The 17,839-nt window shown below is 47.8% G+C and overlaps 8 protein-coding genes across 8 annotated transcripts; 4 read left to right on the top strand and 4 right to left on the bottom strand.

Moving 5' to 3' along the window:
• Positions 1 to 202: 202 nt before the first annotated feature.
• Positions 203 to 2,472, bottom strand: BDV38DRAFT_296916 (uncharacterized protein; the record flags this gene model as incomplete). The annotated part of the gene is made up of 2 exons (XM_032063038.1): positions 203 to 1,169; positions 1,223 to 2,472. The coding sequence occupies 2 exons, from the start codon at positions 2,470 to 2,472 to the stop codon at positions 347 to 349; spliced, it is 2,073 nt and encodes a 690-aa protein (XP_031917470.1). The 3' UTR covers positions 203 to 346.
• Positions 2,473 to 3,350: 878 nt separating this feature from the next.
• BDV38DRAFT_296914 (putative MFS transporter) lies at positions 3,351 to 4,993 on the bottom strand (the record flags this gene model as incomplete). The annotated part of the gene is made up of 2 exons (XM_032063037.1): positions 3,351 to 4,299; positions 4,380 to 4,993. 2 exons carry the CDS (start codon positions 4,991 to 4,993, stop codon positions 3,351 to 3,353), a joined length of 1,563 nt encoding a protein of 520 aa, XP_031917469.1.
• Positions 4,994 to 7,101: 2,108 nt separating this feature from the next.
• On the top strand, positions 7,102 to 8,176 carry BDV38DRAFT_279305 (uncharacterized protein; the record flags this gene model as incomplete). The annotated part of the gene is made up of 4 exons (XM_032058986.1): positions 7,102 to 7,178; positions 7,270 to 7,462; positions 7,527 to 7,828; positions 7,909 to 8,176. 4 exons carry the CDS (start codon positions 7,102 to 7,104, stop codon positions 8,174 to 8,176), a joined length of 840 nt encoding a protein of 279 aa, XP_031917468.1.
• On the bottom strand, positions 8,078 to 8,562 carry BDV38DRAFT_237819 (ankyrin repeat domain-containing protein). Its single transcript, XM_032053629.1, has one exon. It carries the CDS (start codon positions 8,466 to 8,468, stop codon positions 8,235 to 8,237), a length of 234 nt encoding a protein of 77 aa, XP_031917467.1. The 5' UTR covers positions 8,469 to 8,562; the 3' UTR covers positions 8,078 to 8,234.
• Positions 8,529 to 9,565, bottom strand: BDV38DRAFT_279304 (ankyrin repeat domain-containing protein; the record flags this gene model as incomplete). Its single annotated transcript, XM_032058985.1, has 5 exons — positions 8,529 to 8,821; positions 8,893 to 9,009; positions 9,132 to 9,276; positions 9,388 to 9,494; positions 9,547 to 9,565. The coding sequence occupies 5 exons, from the start codon at positions 9,563 to 9,565 to the stop codon at positions 8,529 to 8,531; spliced, it is 681 nt and encodes a 226-aa protein (XP_031917466.1).
• Positions 9,566 to 11,231: 1,666 nt separating this feature from the next.
• BDV38DRAFT_237816 (MOSC domain-containing protein) lies at positions 11,232 to 12,008 on the top strand. Its single transcript, XM_032053628.1, has one exon. It carries the CDS (start codon positions 11,274 to 11,276, stop codon positions 11,847 to 11,849), a length of 576 nt encoding a protein of 191 aa, XP_031917465.1. The 5' UTR covers positions 11,232 to 11,273; the 3' UTR covers positions 11,850 to 12,008.
• Positions 12,009 to 12,029: 21 nt separating this feature from the next.
• BDV38DRAFT_237814 (major facilitator superfamily domain-containing protein) lies at positions 12,030 to 14,578 on the top strand. The gene is made up of 5 exons (XM_032053627.1): positions 12,030 to 12,677; positions 12,730 to 12,827; positions 12,877 to 13,224; positions 13,275 to 13,415; positions 13,472 to 14,578. The coding sequence occupies exons 1-5, from the start codon at positions 12,426 to 12,428 to the stop codon at positions 14,304 to 14,306; spliced, it is 1,674 nt and encodes a 557-aa protein (XP_031917464.1). The 5' UTR covers positions 12,030 to 12,425; the 3' UTR covers positions 14,307 to 14,578.
• A 1,423-nt stretch (positions 14,579 to 16,001) lies between these two features.
• On the top strand, positions 16,002 to 16,310 carry BDV38DRAFT_279301 (uncharacterized protein; the record flags this gene model as incomplete). The annotated part of the gene is made up of 1 exon (XM_032058984.1): positions 16,002 to 16,310. The coding sequence occupies one exon, from the start codon at positions 16,002 to 16,004 to the stop codon at positions 16,308 to 16,310; it is 309 nt and encodes a 102-aa protein (XP_031917463.1).
• Between the last annotated feature and the right edge of the window lie 1,529 nt (positions 16,311 to 17,839).

Raw genomic sequence — 17,839 nt, 5'->3', positions numbered from 1 at the left:
CATCTGTCATTGGGGCAAAGGTGGACAAGGTTCCCTGAAAATGGTAATGCATTTGAAGAATCGGGAGCGATGAAGTCGTATCCAAAATAGGCGAATGGTTACCTGGTCTCGTACTAAATATTGTGGTGAATGTGTTGGTGTTCTTAAATTATACAAGTCTACGTTTGTCAACATGTATCATTCATTGCGGCAAATATCTTTTCGCATGCTATGTCGCGAAGGTATTTAGAGCTAGATGTGACTTATTTGGGTCAAATATCTGGAGATTAGGCGTGGTGTACCCGAACTATCACTACGCAGCTTTGCTGACGACCGCGTTAGCCCAACAGAGCAAGTCATAGCTACCTTATTCTATCTCGAATGACTTTTCATCCCATCCATATTTTCTCTTGAGACGACTTGCAAGGTAAAGAAGCCTCCAACCCTCGATCCGGGACTGATGTGGTCGGTGGAGTGTGATAGGCTTTTGAACATTGAAACCTTCAGGAGGAGAGAAGATATAAATCGACCCAGTCTTTGACACAACAGAGAATTTCATGTGCGCCATGGCGGCTTGGAACGCAGCCCAGGTGATTGAGTTCCGTGGTCTCGGGTTGGAAAAAAGGGTCGAGAATACCTCTAAGGAGGATGGCTTTACTTTGAATACTTGGGAGGGCGCTGCAGGTTCTGCTTCCGTCGTGGGAGTTGCTGTTGGAGCAATACTATACACGGATGAATGTGGCGGGCGTGTCTTTGTCTTTTCCTTGCGCTGTTCAATTTGAATTTCCCGGCTGGGCGCTCCAGGAATTGACGAAACCAGCTCATCCCGTTTTATCTGTTCGTTCTTCTCTTTCTGCTGTTGAGCTTTGTTCTGCATGTCTGACAAGCATTCGTCGTTCAAATCCTGATAGAGGAATCCAATATCTGCGCCTGTTTTGTTGGAAATGAACTCATCAAGCGTGGTCAGCGCACCTTGAGCCATTCCCGGCTCCATGAGATTATCGATGGGCACTGCAAAAGCTGACAAGTCAACCTCGGACTTTAACGGGTCAAGCTCGGACCCCAGTGCCTTTAGCCGAGAGATATAAGTTTGTCCCTTCTTCGGATTCATTGGTGGCATGGGAAGGGACGTCGAGAGACACTGGACGAAATTGATTGTCACAGCAAGATCCCCGAAAGCGTCAAATTCGCTCTCCCCATCTTGTCCTGCTCAGCAGGATGTGTTTGGTGGAAGTCATCTAACTTTCGAACCCATTCGACTGCATTGGAGACATTTGTGTCTGTCTGGCAGAGGCGAAGTATATAATGGAGTTGCGGATCGGTTCTGGTAAGGGTGTCCGGCTTGGTTTTCATTGTTACCCGCGCGGTGTCATTATCATATACGCCAGAGACGCGCTTGAAATGTTTATCTCCAGAAGCCATTTGTACGTGGCGCTTAAAAAGCCGCTGACCTCGCTGGTACTCGAAATGACAAACGTTTGCCAGCTCCTGGAGAAAGGCACTTTTGTAGGTCCGGTCGTTGGGTCCGGTTACCAGAGCCTGGAGAAGTTGATGGATATACCCCCAGACTGCAGCACCAACCACGGCATTGTGAATCATCTCGAAAAATGCGATGTTAATATATTTATCTGTAATCAAGGGCAATCTTCGGCCTTTCTCGTCCGCGACCAGCTCGGGTCGACTGAAGAACCAAGCGTTGACAGCATGAGCAAGGAACTCCGGCTCAGTCCGACAAAGAAGTACATAGTCCTCCAGAGCTGACTTCTGGTCAAGAGAAAGAGCAGCTAGGTCTTCCAAGGAGAGCTTTTCTGGCTTCTGGTCAATTGTAAGTTTGGACATAGCCTCCCGCGCAGCCTTCTCTGACTTTTTGGAGCGCCCTTTCGCCTCAACGGTAGAACCCGCTTCAAGGATGTCCTGGATTACGATGTTCATGGACGTTAATAGGATAGACTGTCTTTCCAAGATAAGTTCGCCCGTCGACTGAGGCACAATCAATCCAGCATCCACCCCAACTTTCAACGCAGCCATTGTTTCTTTGTACTTCTCCTGGTCAGAGACTGTGAAGGACTGACCATATCGTTCTTCGTCCATGAACAACGTGAAGCTATAGCGAAACGGATCAACATGTTTAAGACCATGGACCTGCATGCCCCTTAATATGACCGCTGCATCACCGGGGCCACCGTCGACACTCTCGATGTACTGCTCAGATAAAGACTTCGTCGCGCGATGTTTCAGGCAATCGAGCAGATAGTCAGAATCCGGATTGGCGATGTCTCGCAGATTCCAGTCAGGGATGAACTTGAAAACATCGCCTAAAGATCTATCGATAGGCGACTTTAGCATTTGGCCTTCGGCGGCACCGGCTCTCATGACCCTCTCTCGTTGTCCCTTGCCCAGGGAATGCCATATTCCCTCGATCTTTGGTCCGTGGAGCTGATATTTGCGCGCAAGATCGCGCTGCAGCTCTTTTACCAATTCGGGTTTCTCCATTGCTTTCTGAATGGATAGTAATGATGACCTGTGCGGGGTGATTATAGCACACGTTCAATTGAATCTATTTAATGTTGAGGAATCAAGCGTTCAAGGCCCGACCTTGATGTCCATGGCATTTTGGTCGAGTGGGATTGACATTGAATGTTAAGTTCAGGTGGTGGGGCTCGGGGTCACGGGACTGGTTTTGTATGGGGTATGGGGAATTGGGAATTGTTGCTAGCGCAGATATCTCAATTGCAGCAGACAATTGGCCCTTATTTATGTGTTTTCTCAAATCATATTGAGTATCCTTTTGAGGACGCAAGTGTAATGCATAGTTCTTTCAGCTATAGGGAGAAATCATGCAATTGACGCCGGAGCCCGTGTTCAGCCCGCCTTGATGATCAGTGAGTGGGTGCAAGTTAAGAACTCGGTTTCCGTGAGCTGGCCAGATTGCAATCGCTCCGTGACACAGACGTGTAGCGGTGAGATTCCCTGTCACAATTGGTACTCACCAGGCTATTGACTTTTTTTGTTGAGGTGCATTGGCCTTTGAGGTCTTTGAGACCTCACGGCCTAGGGCGCGCGATACGGTCGTGTCCCCTGGTGGTTATACTCGTGGGAATTGTTCGGGGTATGAGCTGTGTTCAATTGGTTGGCTCAACCCTATGTCTAGGATATGGGTCCTGATGGAGATACTTGCGTTGTCCACAAAAGCAGTATATTTACCCGCCCAATATAGGGTGTCTTTTGAATTTCGAAAAAGACTGTGGGGTGCCAATTCGGGCCCATACAGAGGCTGTACGTAGCTACAATCATATATTGTGTCCAGGTAAACGCCCAATGCATGTAAGGTTTCATAACTCATCATAACTCATATTCCAGAGAGATTACTTCTAATAAATATACACAAACTCATCGTTCTCCCGATCCGTCAAATCAAGGAAAGCACTATTGCCCACTTGGTTATCTGTCTCAACAGCCTCAACTTCAGCATCCTCCTCGGTAACCTGATAATTATTCTCCATGGACCGATCGACAATCTTGGCTGGCTTCCCATTCGCCACACGCCGACGCTCCTGCATTTTGTTGAGCACATACAGATTGGCCCATTGAATCAACACAATAGCAGCCATGGCTACAAAGATACCCAGACAGGCCCGGAGTCCAGGTTGATATGCGGGGGCATCATTCTCATTGAACAGGAGCGGTCCAACAATGTTTCCCGCCGAAGAAGCGGCATTGTACAGACTCATGACGATGGACTTCTTCGTTTGTCCTGCAGTGTTTGCCACAATCCACGAGACGATGAGAGGGTTGCCACCGAACAAGAACGAAAGCAGATAGTATCCGGCCATTAGTGCACCTTGGACGGAGTCATCCCGTGGGAGAGCGTACAAGACCGCAAGACCTGCCACGACAGGCAGCATGAAGGAAGCGAGAACGACGGCCTTGAGGCGGGCTTTTTGTGCGAGATAACTGGCAAGGAGAATGATGATGAATTGAAGGGCACCGAAGGGCATGTTGAGTAATGTTGTCTTGAACTTATCAAAGCCGAGCCCTGATAGGATCAGAGGACCGAAGACATTCGTCACCGACGCGCCAACGTTGAGTAAAAATGCCATTCCCACCCAGATGTATGTTTTCGGCTCTAGTCCGGCCTCTATAACGTGATGCATCTTGAATTCTCGGCTTCCGGCTCCGGTTTGGTTGGCTCGGAGGCGCTCCATGGCCTGAAGCTTTTCCTGGTCGTTTAGGAATCGGGCTGAAGCAATATCGTTGTCGAGCTTCCAATAGAGGAACGGCGATGAGATAATGGTAATAAGGCCGACCACGAGAAAGATGCTATTGGTGACAAAGGTCAGTTAATGTCTTGGGTCGATATTATGGAGACCTCTGATCGAAGCGAGGCATAAAAAACTTACATCTGCCATTCTTTAAGCACACCAGACTGGATATGTCCCAGCCCATAACTGAGGGCCGCAGCAATGATAGTCGCAAGACCATTGGTGCTGTACCAAGCCGCCACTCGCAGTGGCTGCTCCGCACGACGGTACCACTGAGCAGTGATGATACTGAACAGAGGTAGACAGCCTGCCTCGAAGAGACCAAGAAAGAACCGGGTGGCCATTAACCCGCCGAAGTTGTGGCAAGCGGCCATTGCCGCCTGTGCCACGCCCCATCCGGCGACCAGAGCAGGAAGCAGAATCCTGTGTGGTACTTTGACAATCAAGAATGAGGAGAATGGCTGCCAGGCCAGCTGGGCGATTGGAGCGATAGAACCGACCAAGGAATACTCATTGCCGGAGAGGTGCGCGTCCTCCTTTAGGCCGAACGTGGCACCATATCCCAGAACCGTCTTGTCGAGAATTTGCAGGAAGTAACCCCACATCAGGATTATCAGAATGGTCCTATCGGTCTTATTTCGAATCCGCTTGCTATCTTCTTCGGTCAGGGGAACCCGCACGACGTTGATGTGGTCCATGTTCGCGGGTTTGACCGGATCTTCATGGTGAGACCCTTGCGGCTTTGGATCCATGGTTGGTGATATAGTAGGGAGCTATAATAAAACAAGATGGCCTTCACAACAGCCTTGGGTGACAAGGTAGAAGTTGGGGATGAGTTTTCCTATCGCCGTTTATATATGGCATATTCCCCGCAGGTGGCCAGCGTTGAGCACCCCCACGCCCTTACTCAACCCCAGATTCGTTACAAGATAAGTTTAGCGTAATATGGAGAACTTGATTCTGGGATCTTTTGCCGTTATCCAACCAATTACTCAAATTGGAAGCTTGAGTGGATCCGATACGATCCCCGCAAAAGCATAACCCGCACTTCGGACGAATGGCCCTCGGCTTCCCCCACGGAATTGGAACCCCCACGGTCTGTGGGGAGTCCAAGGGTCCTGGACAACTACCTTTATAAACGGATGGGATGCCCACGGAGCTAACTGGATTGTTCTTAGAGTTACCACCCAAAAACCATGCCACCTCGTCATATGCTGATATCTGGAAAACTTAACGGAACAGCAGGATGGGCCAGGCCCCTATACTTGTATTCTATGGCTATGTCGGGAATCGAATAGTTTGTAAAAAATTTCACAAAGCGTGGCGAACGGAAGGATTCAGAGACAAGACGGGTTTCTTCTATCAACCTTTCCCCGAGCCATAGTTATTCTTGTCATATATGAACATTGGTTCTGAGTCGCGTTTGTGCATGCAGCATAACAGACGTCAGTAGGAATGAACGAGAAAGGCAAGATGAAAGCTTAAATATAGAGAAAATGACTAGAATATTCATCTAATGGATTAGCTTCAAAATCTTGATGAAGTGTACTAGAACAACAATGAGTGCATTTGCCATAGTGTAGTATGCATCACTGAAGTATATTGACTACCTCAAAGAATATATATATAATCCTGCTCGCCAGCTGCCCTGAGTATCTTGCTGTGAATTTCGAATCCTCTACATCGGTGTGCTGTGACACCCCACGTCATATATAGGGCAATGTGCAGAGTAACCAAAATGAGAAATCAAGAAATAGGCCAAGCTTTCTAAAGTTTAAAGTGTAAAATAGTGACTTGGCAGGTGGAGTCTGACGTAGGTATATCCAGGGCACGACATTGCACGTGCCAAAAGCAAGTTGCTATTACCAGGAAATGGATCATCCAGTGAAATGAAAGATAAAGCCCAGACATTCTGCCAGGATTGTCTTGATGGTTAGTATCCTATTCGAGGTACAAATCTCTCCTTGAACTCATCGGTGTACGTGACTTTTAAGTTCCGACATGTACATGCCAAGAGACGGAGAGATGGACTATGTTGCCAGTAGAAAATATGTTTACCTGTAACCTCTCGTAGGCTATTGGGAGGTACTTAATGTCAGTTTATGGAACCCACTTGTTATGAGAGTATGTGGTTCTATTGAACAGGGCGCAATGCTCTTAGTTCTACAATCAATTTATTAGGTATTGACACCGATGGGAAAGTGGGGAATACAGAGAAGGATAAGACTTGTGCTGAGGTGGGGTTCTATTTAAATGCTCTACTGACTGTCATTCGCCGTGTCGTCTCTTAGCTAGGTCCTAGCGCACACCGTCACATTTGGCCCCCAAGTCCAGACAAGCCGGCAAAGACCATCTCATCTATCAATACATGTGTGCCAGTTGCTTCTTCTAGAATATACACTAAATCAAGCTGTCCAATTATGGCACACTTTTCATATACTGCGAGGATACTGCATTGTACCGATAGCATAACGGCAAAGCCGTAAAGCCATTGTAATTACAGGAGTTAGAAAGGTGTATGTACTACCTGTTCTACACCCGTAGGCTAGAAAGTGCTAGTGCTTACATGTTGTTTAAAGAAGGGTCTACTGAAAAGAAGCTAGCATAAGGCTGGCTAGCCGCAGTAGAGCTAGCATGAAATATTCCCTATCAATGGACCTATATTGGATAATGCGGTCCGTGCATTTGGCCAGGCAATACACAGCATCGACGGTAAAACTTCGATTGGGTAGGCTTTGCCAAGGTGGATCTCTCATGAACAGGCAGTGCTCGATCCTCGTTCTCTACCTATAAATGAGAGTCAGGGCCCCAGAATTCAGTTGTTTTCGTACTCATATCCGGATAGCACACGATATTCAAAATGTCTCGCCAAATTGACAGGCTGGCTCAACCAGCTAACAAAAAGAAGATGAAAGTCATTATCGCCAGCTGCAGCAGGTGAGGAACAATCTTCCCAGTCGTTCTGTACCTCTAGTTATATCCAACTACGGTACAAGTATACTACCACAGGATGTCTGATTAGCTATAGATCGGGTACTTTAGGCCTCCTCGCCGCCATGAGGATATTAGGTTTCAGTCCGTACCACATGACCGAGGCTTGTTTTAGTGGCCCACTGCATATGAAGATACTAGAGGAAGCCGTGATTGCACAGCATAATCGCTTCTCAGGTATCAAACGATACGAAAGGGCTGAATTCGACAAGTGGCTGAGTCAATATGACGTATGTGGGCTACAAACCTTCGTTTGTGGATGGTCTTAGCAGATGATAGCTAATCAGGTAGCAGTGCTTCATTGAGCTTCCCAGCTATTTGGGCGCACAGGCTCTGGAAGTATATGCCGAAGACCCGGATGTCAAGTTCATTCTAACACACCGTGACCCGGACAAATGGGTGACATCAATGAACAACACCGTCGCCAATGTAGTGAGAATGGCAACTTCGTTCCCCATGAATATCTTGAAACACTTCGATATCATCCTCAAAAGCTTCTTCCGTCTTAATCAAGTCATGTTCTGGGCTATATCTGACGGAACAAATCCCGGGGACCCGAACAATGAGGCCGCGCTGCGTAGAAACTATGTTGAATAGTAAGTGACAATGCTATACCCCCCTCCTCATCTATATGTGAAGATTAAGCTTTAAGATCCATATAACCTGACAACAATAGTATTAAATTCGCGAAAAGCACACTCCCCAGGGAGAGGCTTTTGTTGATTAAACTCGAGGAGGGTCTCGGCTGGGAGCAGATCTGTCCGTTCTTGGACCTACCAATCCCTGATGAGAAATATCCACGGGGAAACGAGCCTGAAAAGTTTCAAAAACTGTTAGAAGACACCCTGAAGCCCAGAGTCCAACGAGCTGCATTGAAAGTGGGAGCGCTGGCTGTGACTGCACTTGGAATTATAGGCTATGCTGGATGGCGCATATCTCATTGAAATATGGTCGGGGGATTCATGTTTTGTCCTATATAATTGCATACAATCGTAAAACAACCTATGATGCTCCTGCCTCTTTGAGAAGATCTGCCACAGCTTTATGACCACCGTGAGCTGCTAAATAAGACGCAGTAAAGCCCCTATCGCACTTCGACTTTATATTGGCATTCCTCTTCAGCAGACGTTTTACCACCGCCTCATCACAGCTCCAAGAGGCTAATGAGAGCGCAGTCAGGCCTTCCGAATCTCTTGCCTCTATATTGGGGTTCCTCTTCAGCAACAGCCTTACCATTGCGTCATTCCGATTTTCAACGGCTATGAGTAATGGAGTTCTGCCAAGATACCACTTGATTTAAGTATTGGCGCCCTTCTCCAGCAGGAGACTGGCAACCGCCTTATACCCATTTTGAACTGCCAATAGAAGCGCAGTGTAAGCGGAATTGTTCTTTGCTTCAACACTAGCATTCCTGCCTAGTAGAGCTCGTACCACTGCCTCATGGCCGTTGTCAGCGGCCATAATAAGAGGTGTATCACCCTTACGAGACTTTTCCTCGGTACCAGCATTCCATTCCAGCAGGAGCTTAACCACAGCCTCATGGCCCCCATTTGCTGCCCGGGATAGCGATGTCATGCCCCATGTATCTGCTGAATTGACGTTTGCACCATTTTCTAGAAGTAGCTTTACTGCTGCTTCGTGGCCCTGAATGGCCGCCCACAGTAGTGGAGAAATCTTGCCCGATCTTCATTGGAGACCTGACATTCGTCCAGCGCGTCGATGACGATGAAAACTTTTGAGTAAGAACCAGCGACACTGTACAGGGTGCTTAGAATTCCTTCGTGAGTCGGTCAATTTTCTCCTCGCCTGCATTCATCGTACAGTATTCTCACAGCATTGGGAATAAATGGCTGTCATTGAACAGACTGCTTCAACAGGCTTCGAAGAAGGTCGGTGTACCGCTGTTCGTGCTGCTGTCGGAGATTGCAAAGATATAGGTGATGCTAGTCATAGGCTTATTCCGGTATTCACGGTAAAGATAATCGATAGTAGTTGCAGTGATCATAGTTTTACCTGCTCCAGGTATACCGGGACAGAATAGGGTCTGTTTGCTTTGGCTTAGCCATTGCTTGAATTCAGTTGAATTCAGAAACCACTCCCCAGTTCCCTCCTGCCGCTGGGCAATAAAATCATTCTGTTAGAGAGTGTAATTCACCGGTGTAAGCCAATCAACAACAGCTTGGTACTCTTGGTCATCACCGAGCTGGCGTAGCCTTTTGACCCCACGATCGATATCTTGGGTGGTCTCATGGATCGTTTGCACTGAAGAATGATTAGTATGGTTGATCAGTAAAAAGAGGCTTGTTAAGCTCACCAGTAGAGAGAATCACCATGATCTTCTGTTCTGCCTGCACATGTTGAGGAGAGATCCGACACAATAGGTCTTTCGTGTAAGCAGCCGCTGCTATTGTCGCATACCCTTGCCATGCCTTATTTTTATGGGAGTCTGAATAGTCACAAATACCACGAATAATTAGGCAGGGAAAGTGATTTATCAGCCCCGCTGCCTCTATTTCGAAACACAGAATATCCTTCTCTATGATCAGCTTATCTCTAATGTAGGCATCTTTTATTAACTGATTCGCGGAAGCGGTCAACCCATAATGAACCATCAGATGGTCTTCATCTTCTGTACGAGAGTTCCGCAGCACGAGGATAGAGGGCTCATCCCCACAACTTATAGTACAATTAAATTTGTTGTTTGGAGGATGAACAATATGGCTTTGGTACAGCCGATCACTGGCGGGACCCGGTCATCCGTATTTCCCCCGCAATCTGGGGTTTCCTTCCAGGACGTGATCAATATCATCTGCTAAATGATGACCTTCGATTTCATATCGCGCCTGAAGCCCATTGACAGCTGTGCGCAGAACTGTGGGCGGCTGGTCTAGATAGCCTGTCGGACAAAACGTTTGACCTTAGATGGTCTTGCCGCAGTCATATTGAAATACACCCCCATGGCTATTCGAAGGGGTACTGACGACAACGTCCCCAAGTCGAATATAATGGTCTGCACTTGGCGCACCCCCAACGATGCCGACCATCAAGCCAATTCGCACGTTCGGAAAGCTGTGCGGCATGATTTCTGCCCTGCTGATGAGGTGCCATATTCGCCGATTGGTAGTACAGCGATAACCACGTTATGGTTCGCGATTCGGCCTAATGTGTAGTCATTCTTATCTTGTGGGGACAACCATGCTAGGTTTTCGTGCTTTTCGTCAAGAAATGCCTGGGAAGCGACGTATTCTGTAGTGATCGCGCAGATCCAGCCGACGGTGTACTTGCTTGGGTCGACGAATACCTACTTCAAAGTCACGTTGCAGTGATTTGAACTATGCTTAAGATGCATAGAAACAGTTTGGGGCTGCAGGGTAAAATTAGATAACAATTTTCAGCCCGATGAGTTCTACGAATAGGGTCCAAAAAGTGGAGCAGATACTCTTCTCTCTTCCATGCTCAGCCTCGCGAATTAAATCGGCAGGCAAACCAGTGTGTACTAGTAATCTATACTCATATATGCCAACTACTAGAGCCTCGCTTTCTCTAACCGACCCTGAGGACATACTAAAGCTATTATACTTATTTCGTTTTTGCAAGGCGATATATAATCATGGTCACAGGCAATCTTTCTATTTCATATTAGTGCAGCTGCATCTGTCAGATTTTGATTAGAGTTCAACTGGTGACAGAGACTCAGAGAGCCATATATGACAGTGATAACATGATCAATGAACTTAAAACATCGCATGACATACCATGGTGGTTTGTCGGACAAATGAACGATCACCACGTCTGTGGACTTGCAGTAGCACAATGCGATTGACGAATCCAAAGCTCATCTCCCGCGGGGTAGATTCAATGCATCCATCCATCACCCGCACACCATTATAGAGAGTGGGGTAAATGGGTAGATAAATAATTGTTATCTTGATGGGGGAAAAATATAGCAAGAAGATGAATTAGGATAGATAGATCAGAGGTCTACCATTTCACTACGAACCTAGAGCCACGCGTTCGCAGAATCAAAAAGAAATCAAGATCATGTCTGTCAACAGCGTCTCCCTTTCGGGCTCACATTCTATCTCGAAGACTGCCGTGCCCAGTATAACACTCATCCCAAATCATGGTGTCAAAGGCGACGCCCATGCGGGACCAACGGTCCAGCACCGACCCTTACGAAATACCAGGCCGGCCGATGCAAACCTGCGCCAGGTACACCTGATGCACGCTGAGATCCTTCAGAAAGTGTGTAAAGACCCTGCGACCGGAGCGAAGGACATCACCCTCAAACCAGGACAATTGGGCGAGAACATCACAACCCAAGGTATTGATCTGCTCTCATTGCCCAAGGATACAAAGTTGCTGTTTGTAGACGGCAAAACACCCCGGCAGGACGCACCAACTCTGAGGCTGACTGGTTTGCGCAACCCCGGTCCCCAGCTTGATGCTATGAAGCAGGGGCTGAAGGACCGCTTCTTGGTGAAGGATAGTCGGGGCGTGGTGATCGGATACATGGCTGGTGTCATGAGTGTTGTCGAGAAAGGAGGTGAAATTCGACCGGGGATGGAGATTGTGGTCCAAAGACCAGCAACAAACCTGGCTCTTAATTGTATCTAATGTGAGTTGCTGTGTATGTTATGATGTACCGCAGGGCAAACCGTCCCTTGATCTAGGCCTGCAAGTACAGTACGCTGAAGAAGATCTTCAATCAAGACATAATTTTAACACACTCGTCGATCACGCTATACTCAATCTTCGAAATAGAACCTATACTCGCTAATTTCCAATTAGTCGGAAAGCAACTACTACTTTTCGGATGGGTTTCTGAGTAGAAAGATTCTGGTTTATCAAGAAGCCAAGAGCAGCGGTGAGTCATCCACTATGACAGCGGAATTAATGGGTCAATCGGATTCGACTCGGATTTATAAGAAATACCCATCATCTAAGGAAACCAATCGGTGCGCTAGGGACCGTAGAGAGGATAGGCGAGGTGGAATTGAACGACGAGTCGCCGATACCGTTGATCGGAAGTCTATTTCCCTGCTTTCCTCCGACTTCTCTTTGGCCTGAAGACATCTCCGGTATTTTACGCCAGAAGTGTAGCCAGGATACTAGACAGTCACTTGTATCTCCTACCCTCATTGATCCTCTTGCTGCAATAATCGACCGACAGGAGGATCTTGACGAGCCGTCATGTCGCTGATACAGGCTCTCCATTGCGAGATCCAGCCGGAAAAACGAGTTTCGGCGCCCGCCCTCCCTTCCCCGCCCAATATCTATTCTGAAGAGTTGGGACAGCAGACAGAGAGTCGGCGAGTTTCACTCAATGGCGACCCGCCGCCAGAAACTAGTCAGCCAATTTTCGAGCGTGTGCCTTCCCATGGCACCACGCAGGCCCGAAGGTTAACGGTCACCGTGCTGCTCATTCTGGCGAACCTCGTACAGGTATGTCCTAATCCAACCTTGTTCACAGATGGAATAAAGTTGATGGGACCAGATGACAGTGAACTTTGCTGGGATAGCTGGTGGTAGTACGTTGACCAATGCAATGGGTGTCGGGGGCACATATGCTTCCTGGATTGGAGCCAGTTATGCGTGAGCCTCATCCTACTTCAAGCTGGGCATAGTGACTGATTACGTATAGACTCACACAAGGAACCTTTGTCTTGATGAGTGGTCGCTTAGGCGACGTATTTGGGCACCGGAAATTGCTCCTGATCGGTGGAGCATGGCTGAGTCTGTGCGTCCTGGTTGGGGCCTTTTGTAATAACTTCTTTGCCTTTGTCACGATGCGTGCCCTGGCTGGTGTTGGCGGTGCTCTCATTATGCCGAACGCTGTAGCCATGATATCGTCCACGAACCCGCCGGGACGCCTCCGAAACTTGAGTTTGGGTTTCTTTGCAGCATCGGCACCATTGGGAGGCTACTGTGGAGCGATACTCTTGGGCGCCTTCCTTGAAAACACGGACTGGAAGTGGTTCTTCGTGTTCATGTACGTCGCAATCGGGGAGATAGAAAACGCTTGATGCTCACAGATTATAGAGCTTGTCTCAGCGCAGTGACCTTCGTCGCTCTGTGGGCTCTAGCTCCATACGAACCACCGGTCGACCGCCACGGAAAGATAGATTGGATCGGCTCCGCTTTAGGCACCAGCTCCCTGATCCTCTTTAACTTTGTTTGGAAGTAGGCGAACCCCGAGCGAGGCAAGATGCGGATGACGAGCTGATTTACTCTCACAGTCAGGCACCCAGTGTTGGGTGGTCCACCCCTTATGAAATTGCCCTCCTCCCCATATCACTGATACTCTTCGGTAGCTTTCTAGTCTGGGAAAAAAGATTCGCTGCGCAACCAATCATGCCACTGGAAATCTTCAAAGCACCATCCTTCCTGACCCTGCTCCTCGTCATCCTCCTAAATTACATGGCAGTGGGTACACTGATCTGGTACCAGGTGCTCTGGCTACAGGAGGTCTGGCATTGGTCCCCTCTGCACTTCGCTGTCGGGTGGACCCCGTTTGTCGTCTGTGCAACGGCCGCAGCATCCCTTGCTGCCTGGTTAATCCCTCGTCTCGCGGCGCAGTGGATCCTGGCTATAGGCACAGTCACAATTCTAGTCTCCAATGCCCTGATGGCCACCGTGCCTCTGCAACAATCGTACTGGGCCCAGATCTTTCCATCTGTAGTTCTTTTCTCGTTCTGTCCAGACTTTGTCTATACGGCGGGCCAGATTATTGCGAGTAATTCCGTTCGAAGGCACCAGCAGGGTATCGCAGGTTCTATTATTGGAACGCTAAATCTGTACGGTAACAGTCTGGGACTCGGGTTTGCGTCGACCATTGAGGTCCAAGTTGCTCGGCGTTTCCACAGCCAGATCACGGGATATCGAGCAGCCCTATACTTTGGTGTTGCCATCAGTGCGGTGGCACTGATTCTAGATGTTTGTTTCGTAAGGCTAGTCAAGGACGAGCGTGAGGGTTGGGAGGAAAAAGACCTCTTAGCTGTCAATGAGATTGAGCTTCAAGGACGTGCGGAAGCTACCGGGGCTCAATTACCCGTTCCATCCGTCCGGTCATAAGATTGTTGATGCGACTTCGATGGGGCACAAGAGGCTCCGGCATAGGAGGCTAGAGCGGGGAGGGGAAATCTCGAGTTGTCATCTGGGCCGCATTGATTGCGTGTTTATCGCTTTGGGGAGCTTTTCCTTTCTCTTCTTCTCTGGTTTTAGTCTATGAACAGCAGCAAAAGTTATATACTAATCCCTTTCCACGAAGATGAATCCGAGTCACATCTTGTATCACCCAGGACATACAGTCATCTTCAGCTGCAACATGGATACTCTAGTAAACTGATATTTAACTATAGCATGTAAACTAAATTCTTGGCTCGAAGATGGTGGTGGCAATAAGAGGACCAGCGAGAGCTGCGGGGAGGATAATATTCGAGATAAGCTTTATACTTAGGGTAAGAGGATAGTACCTGGTCTGGGAAGACTCAATCAACTTATGATTTAACTGAAGGGGTCGAAGGATGTGAGCTTCGAGATTTCAGTTTCAAGAGAGTGTAAGATTTGGAGGGCAGGTTTATCATATTCATATCCTATTCGGTGAGAATTGAATACTTTCGACACGAATACCATGGCTACGATATTCACTGCACAATGTCGATGTAACCAAGTAGCTTCCAGTCACACTTTCCTGGCCTCAGGGTAACATTATAAGCGAGCGGGCGGATGGGCGTTCTGTGTGTAGCGTCCCAACGTATGTTTTGACAGACCGGCGAAGGAAATCTCGAATGTAAGCTCAGTTTCTGTGTTTCTTTTTTCTAATTTGCTCGATTCCTCCAGTCTACTTGTGATAGCTGTCAGGACCTGAGCCTCCCAGAAACTAATGATCGAATGGAATAGTGGATAGCAGGTGGTGATCGAGTCGCATCATCTAAAGAATGTATTACTAGAATACCAACCGGTTGGATGTCCGTTTCATCGTCACCACATAGTCATAGACAATATATTTGTTTTTCATGCCTGAAATCGATAGGAAGGCTCCCGAGTGTACTGAGTGAAATTTATCGTCTTTCCCACATCCACACAGTAAAGAAAGAATGTCTGTCTCAATTCCTCGCACAAAGAGCACCTTTATACGTACTGACCTCCATTCAGTATGACAACGGGAAAATCCCTCATCTGTAATACGCTAAACTGACTTTGATTGGCCACTACGAAGTGTACAAGGTCAGGCATCTAACTTCGAGTTACTTATATGCTCTCCAGCGACAACCCCTGACCTCACTGCTATCACCACCCCTCTCTCCCAGCCTCACAATATCATCCCTTTCCTTCTCTCAATTACTATCCTATCTCACAATTATGGCCGATCACCCAACTGGTAATTGCGGCGTGCGAATTCTTAACCGCGAACACAAGCGTCAGAAGTTTACACACGACCCCGCAAATCCCCAGAAGACCTGGCAAGACTTCCGATGGAAATGCTCAACTTCAGTCAGAGATACATTGATCATACGTGGGATATCTCATTTGTTGAAGAAGACTTGCACGACCTATGAGATGAGCTCATTCACGTAGCAAAAAGACATCCCGCTGACAGTGCCGAACACGACCGACTCGTTACACTGATTCTGGAAGTTCGAGAGTGCGGGCCGGTCACGCACAAGAAAACAGACCCCTCTATAGATGAGGAACCGGAAGAGATATTTTTACCAAATGGACAGCGTCTGTGGATTGACCTCTCCTATTTTGTGCAGGAGTTTGAGGATGCCTGACCTCGCTCCCAAGTCCGAGTTTCCGTGTAGCGGCTTCGGTAATGCTAGATGGGTGTTCTGGAGAAAGCGCTGCAAGCACATTTATCATTGTGGAAACGAACAGGTTGCCAAGCTGGCCAGGGGTTGCTTTGAAGAGGCGGTGTTCAAAGGGATGAGGATAGGCATTGAGCTCCCTGGTGAGAAAATATATCTAACCAGGGCGTTTAAAGCTCTTGATGCGGAGTTTGCCGCACGAGGCATGCAAGGAAGTGTAAACCCTGAAGACATCGAGATTGACATGGATTGGGCCGAGGAAGATTAAGTTGTGAACCGCCTCTCCATGGGTTTCTCTTCGCATAGTCCACGCAAAAGCTGATTTACTGTTGCGACTGACTGGCACTCCCGTTATTGAATTTTCTACTGATTTATCACTGTAGTATGAAATCCAGCTGTTCCACTGTTCTGAGCGTCTATCTCCTGTCTTTTCCTTTTCTTACCACTTCTTTATTTAGGCTCATCACAATCGATATCCGGCCTCGCAGAATATTCACTCGTCAGTCTACCACTACTTCTTGCGGGTACCACTCAAATTAACCGACTTAGGCGAGATAGTTAATAAATATCATTATCAAAGAACTGTATCCTTTTGTTCAAGTAGTCTCTCTTCAAAAACCCCTTTGAATACGTTCTACGACGCTATATGACCAGCGTATATATCCCTTGGCTCAGTGGATACCTGGCTTGGCGTGACACAGAGCCAGAAATCCAAAGCAGCCCCATTGCTTGTTTAGAATGGACATAGATTCCATTGGTGCCCGGCTTTGGCTCTCGAGTTCGAGGCCGTGCCAGAGGTTTAGTAGGACCAAATGCACGTGGCAACGTGCCCGGTTCAATTTATAAAGAGTATCATCGCATTGTGAGTAACTTTAAGGGAACCCCCTGTCCAGTGTTCCGTGCCCATCACTGAGCCTACAAAGAAGACAAGGCATCCCTTTCGAGTTACAGCATTGGAAACTATGGAGATCTGCCAGGTGGCCAGTATAGTACTTTTTCACGCTATACCCTCCCCCGGGCTTTACTGTGATACATGGCCAACGGGGTAGTCCTCAAGAAACGTCATTGTCTCGCATATTAGGTTGCGGCAATACGACCTACGATGCCAGGGGTTATTGACAATAAACCTTAAGATACATTGGCGAAATTGTGCGCTGTAGATCGCATTTCTCAGGTTCGGAGCATTGCATGTGTCGTGCGCATTTGATTGGTTGGTACTGTGATCAGCATGAGAACACATACCAGCCGACATCAGGGATGCCTTGGACTCATTCACCTCGGGTCAATTTTTTGGAGGTACTGTCCGTATGTCCTGTTTGTTCGGCACATGATTCGACTGTTGTTCAATGTGAAACACGAACACAATAACATCAAAATGTTTGAAAGTTCCGTGGGCGGAATTAGGGATTGGCTCCACCCGATTGGCCCCCAACATGGGTGGCTTGACAGTCACGTGATGGGCTCGCAAAGAACTACTCCAAAGTCAAAGTACTCGCTGTATTGATAGTCTGATATTCATTACTCCGTCCTTACTGTATACTATCCTACTCCGTATCTCTTTTCTGGACCTCTCCCCTGACCAACGCACTATTGGCGGGGAATGATTGCCTCGTTTATTTGTCTTACACGGAGAAACCTAGGATGTCGCACCAGGCATGAACCCTGCACGACCAAATATATTAATAGATGTGGATAGGGAGATCCTGTTCATTAGCGCCGTTGTACCAGAAGAGGAAAGTCCTGCACCGTTGATAGGTATGGATGGCATGTGCACTTGGTCGCCCTTTAGAACACGAT

The sequence above is a fragment of the Aspergillus pseudotamarii genome (genome assembly GCF_009193445.1).
Source record: "Aspergillus pseudotamarii strain CBS 117625 unplaced genomic scaffold BDV38scaffold_8, whole genome shotgun sequence".
NCBI classification, from domain to species: Eukaryota; Fungi; Ascomycota; class Eurotiomycetes; order Eurotiales; family Aspergillaceae; genus Aspergillus; species Aspergillus pseudotamarii.
This window is presented reverse-complemented; position numbering and strand designations above follow the sequence as displayed.